The 4739-nt window shown below is 45.6% G+C and overlaps 1 protein-coding gene across 1 annotated transcript; it reads left to right on the top strand.

The window, feature by feature from the left end:
* Positions 1 to 1410: 1410 nt before the first annotated feature.
* On the top strand, positions 1411 to 4139 carry LOC129716904 (uncharacterized). Its single transcript, XM_055666749.1, has 3 exons — positions 1411 to 2719; positions 2779 to 3392; positions 4104 to 4139. Exons 1-3 carry the CDS (start codon positions 2380 to 2382, stop codon positions 4137 to 4139), a joined length of 990 nt encoding a protein of 329 aa, XP_055522724.1. The 5' UTR covers positions 1411 to 2379.
* Positions 4140 to 4739: the final 600 nt, after the last annotated feature.

The raw sequence follows: 4739 nt of genomic DNA, 5'->3' as shown, positions 1-4739 counted from the left end.
CTGGCAAGTAACCAGTTCGGCTTCCGGAAGGGCAGGTCCACGCTGGACGCAATCTCTTCCGTCATCAAGACGGCGGAGGTAGCAATCCAGCGCAAGAGAAGGGGAATACGCTACTGCGCAATCGTCACGCTCGACGTGAAGAATGCGTTCAATAGTGCCAGTTGGGACTCCATAGCGCTCGCGCTCAGGAGCTTCCATGTACCGGTGTCGCTGTACAAGATTCTGGAAAATTATTTCCAGAATCGAGTACTTGTTTACGATACGGAGGAGGGTCAGAAGTGCGTCCCAATTACCGCAGGAGTTCCGCAAGGTTCTATCCTGGGCCCGGTGTTGTGGAATGTCATGTATGACGGAGTGTTGAAACTCAAGTTCCCTGTAGGGGTTGTGATCGTCGGCTTTGCAGACGACATAACGCTGGAGGTTTACGGCGAGTCTATCGAGGAGGTCGAGTTGACGGCCGCGCACTGTATACGCAAGGTCGAGGACTGGATGCGCTCCAGGAAACTGGAGCTCGCGCATCATAAGACGGAGGTCACGGTTGTGAACAACCGTAAATCGGAGCAACAGGCGGTGGTCAGAGTCGGAGACTGCACCATCACCTCGAAGCGATCCCTGAAGCTCTTGGGGGTTATGGTGGACGACAAGCTCACGTTCGGGAGTCACGTCGACTATGCCTGTAAGAGGGCCTCATCGGCTATTGCAGCACTATCTCGTATGATGTCCAATAGCTCAGCGGTTTATGGCAGCAAGCGAAGACTTCTTGCCAGCGTGGTTTCGTCCATACTTAGGTATGGTGGGCCAGTGTGGTCCAGAGCGCTAGGTACTAACAGTTACCGTGGTAAACTGGAAAGTACCTACAGGCTCATGTGCCCGAGAGTTGCGAGTGCGTATCGTACGGTGTCATACGATGCAATCTGTGTCTTGTCCGGCATGATGCCTATCAGCATCGCCATCAAGGAGGACAGAGAGTGTTTCGACCAACGTGACACAAGGGGCATACGAGGTACCAGAAGGTCATTCTCGATGCTCCGCTGGCAGCGGGAATGGTCCAACTCCACAAAGGGCAGATGGACGCACCGACTCATACCGGAGATATCCGGCTGGGTCGGGAGACGACATGGTGAAGTGAACTTCCACCTGACACAAATCCTGTCAGGCCATGGTTGTTTCAGGCAATATCTGCACAGGTTCGGACACGCGGTGTCCCCCATGTGTCCCGAGTGCGTGGAGGAGGAGGAGACTGCTGAGCATGTCTTCTTCGTATGCCCCCGTTTCGCAAGAGCGAGGAGCAACATGATGGCTGTGAGCGGGCCTGGCACTACTCCGGACAATCTAGTCCGAGGATGTGCGACGACCCGGACATCTGGAACGCGGTCTGTGCGGGCGCCTCTCAGATTGTTCTGGAGCTGCAACGTGTGTGGCGGGTCAACCACCAAAACGCCAGTGGTAGCTAATTACCAGTCTCCAGGTAGTTAGCTAGGAGGTTATAAGAGTAAAGAGGGTGCATCACGCACAAAAGCCACTCCCCGACGTAATACTTAACCGTCGTTCCGGGAAGACCAGGGCTGGAGACTGGAGGGGTTTTAGTGGGTCGGGACAGGGATCAGTAGGTGTCTGGGCGAGTGTAACTACCCCAGCATCTCTCCCCTAGTCTCATCCCCACACCCTGAGTTCTCTTCTCAGGTGTCTGTTTGCAGATTTTCCCGCCACCTTTAAAAAAAAAAAAAAAGCTACGAATAAAAACAACATTTCAAAGAACATTTCATTGACACTTGCACTGGAACAAAGGCCATTAGCAGTCTATTCCACCAAGTTCATTCAACAGCATGGAAGAAGGTGAAAAAAGAGCCGAGAACTTTCTGCGACGCTATTAAACCGATATAAATACGGCACATTTGCGCAAGTTAGTTTTCATTTGGAGGTGAATGACTCCTATGTTAAAACCTCAATAAAATCAATAATAATAATAGTTAGTTTTCATTCTGTTTTCAACCGTTTTCGAGTGTACATCCTCAGTTACAAAAGATTCAAGAAGTGTTTCAAAGTGAAAAATAAGTCAATGAACTCAGTGATGTTTCATTAATTTAAAACAATTTGCTTGGGTCCGTCAGAAGTGCGCATTGGATCTCAGCTCACCAGTGTGTCCATTCGCGCCTCGCCGTGTGTGCGATTGTCGCATCTTTTGCTTGCTTCGTCCTCCGCTTTGTGCCGTGTTACACTCCGAACGCAAAACGATTAGCGACGATCCTATTGGCCGTTTTTTTTAGAGATACCACTCGCTTACCCGCCTCTACGCGTTGGCGAAGGCGTTCACATATAGGTAAAAACTCTAGAATTCTTGTACCAAAAAAACGTTTTTGCTTCATAACTCATTACAGAATGGATTCTGCAGCGAAAAAAACACATAAACACGATGAAGGAGCTATCACCCGCTGCATGGAGTTGGTCCTCTCTAAGAAAAAGTCACTGTACGCAGCATGCAAAGCTTATGGCATCCCTCAGTCTACCGTTCGTTACCGACTTAGTGGCAAGTGGACCAGAAAAGCCCGGAAAGGGCCACCTACTGTTCTAACAGGAGACGAAGAACAGAAACTCGTGCAATATTTGAAAACGATGGAGAAGAAAGGATTTCCGGTAGTTAAGGAATTACCTCTGCATAAAGTGAAGACATTCTTCGGAACGAATTCTCGACCCAATCCGTTCACGAACAATGTCCCAGGTTTGTATTCATTATAATAAAAATCAGTCAAAAAATTGTTAACATCTTATCGATTATAGGTCGAAAATGGCTGGAAGGATTCCTTCGCCGGCATCGTGAAATCACTTTCCGCACGCCAGAAACTGTGTCTTCCGCAAGTTCTAAAGTAAAAGAGGCAGACATTCGCGGATGGTTCACGAACGTAACATCATATCTCGAGGAAAACAACCTCATGTCAGCCGCATCGGATGCATCCCGCATATACAACGGTGATGAAACGTCATTCTACCTACACCCACAAACGAAAGCCGTGCTAGCTAGCCGTGGCAATAAGAATGTGTATGAATGCGAGCATGCAGCCGGGCACAAAAACATAACAGTAATGTTTACCTTCGGAGCAGACGGATCAGTTGTACCTCCAGGAGTTGTTCTTCCTATGCAGCGCCTATCTGTGGAAGTATCGCAGAAGTTCCCCGGAGAGTGGGGTATTGGCAAAAGTGCAAAGGGGTGGATGGATACCGCCAACTTTATGCTATACATCAGGAACGTTTTCTTCCCTCATCTTCAAAGGAAAAAAGTGCAGTTCCCAGTGCTGTATTTCGTGGATGGTCACTCTTCACACACGACTGCGGAACACTATCTCCAGCGTTCAAATGGATTTTGTTCTTCTCTCTGTAGTTTGGGGCCAATGATTGTGCCCAGCTATATTTCTTCTCACACTTATATATATATATATATATATATATATATATATATATATATATATATATATATATATATATATATATATATATATATATATATATATATATATATATATATTTTTTTTTTTTTTTTTTTTTTTTTCTTTGCACCGCTTTTTAAAGTTTATTATTTGCCACAGTTTGCCCTCTCTGTTCAAAAAAAACCTCACCGAAACACTTTTTCACTGACCGATGCCTTGACCATCTTCGTTAACTGATAAACTGATTTTGTTGTCTTGCTTCCATCGCATGAAATATAATGAGGTGTTTTGACAGTTCACTTCCATGCAAAAAGCGAGAAAGGAGAACTCTGAAAGGATTGTAAAAAAAATAACGTTTATGGATGCTTTTTTTTCACTTTCACTCAAGAGTGTCAACAAATATCAACCCCCACACTACTCCGTTTCTACCCGTGAAACCTTTTTGTCGACGTCTTTTCTCGATTTCCGTGTTTTTTTCTTTTCTTCTCTCACTAGCAGCACTACTTTCCAAGCTTCTGAAGCCTTGATAAATCGTTAATTACTTTTTCTTCAGTTCTTCTTTTTCTAAATAACACACTATTTTTCCTCCGCGAGCACTACTGGGATTGAAACGCCGGAATACTATTTTTTTCACTAAACCAGAGATACTTAAACCACTACTTTTTCTTTTTGCTTCCTTAGCGTGATTACTACGACCGAGTTTACGACCGCGTCTGACTCCAGATATGTGTCCGAAGATAAAAAAATACTATGTACTTCAATGGCGCTGGAAAGAGACCACGCGCTGTCACCAGTCGTGTAGAGGGTACGTCTCTACCAGGATTTAATCGATAAAAGAATCCTGTAGGCGCAGTCGGCGCGGAATTAAAACCACGGGTTTAGCGTGAAAACTAACTAACATTTATTTCGCACAACACTACTTAAATAAACCCTACTGGTAACTCAGAGAGAGAGACTTTCTCCACTCTCTGTTTACCTTACTAAGCTCTTAACCTAATCTAGTACTGCATGTATGATAAAGTACAGGCGAGAGTGCGAGAGTATTGTCGCCGCACGGCTTCTGTTTTGTTTACAACACAAAACTTGTTAATTTTATTCGAGTTTGTTTGCCTGTGGCACCGCAGAAGGCTGCGTGAAGTTCTATGCCACCCTTGGCATACCTATGGCATAATCTGTTGATACATGGTGTGTTGACAGAGCGGTCCTCTGTCAAGGAAACTAAATGTTTCGCCTGACTAAACCACAGCAGAAGGCTGTGCCCTCCTGGGAACAAAATTTAACTTTTATTATAAGACTCGTGACGGAGCATTAGGTAAT

Source organism: Wyeomyia smithii, chromosome 1 (assembly GCF_029784165.1).
Source record: "Wyeomyia smithii strain HCP4-BCI-WySm-NY-G18 chromosome 1, ASM2978416v1, whole genome shotgun sequence".
In the NCBI taxonomy this organism is placed as follows: domain Eukaryota; kingdom Metazoa; phylum Arthropoda; class Insecta; order Diptera; family Culicidae; genus Wyeomyia; species Wyeomyia smithii.
This window is presented reverse-complemented; position numbering and strand designations above follow the sequence as displayed.

Excerpts from the sequence above, each read along its gene's own strand:
- LOC129716904 (XM_055666749.1), top strand. The coding sequence starts at position 2,380 with ATGGATTCTGCAGCGAAAAAAACACATAAACACGATGAAGGAGCTATC. Across the intron at positions 2,720-2,778 it reads GTTCACGAACAATGTCCCAG|GTCGAAAATGGCTGGAAGGA; the intron begins GTTTGTATTCAT and ends TATCGATTATAG. Across the intron at positions 3,393-4,103 it reads GTAGTTTGGGGCCAATGATT|CGTGATTACTACGACCGAGT; the intron begins GTGCCCAGCTAT and ends TTGCTTCCTTAG.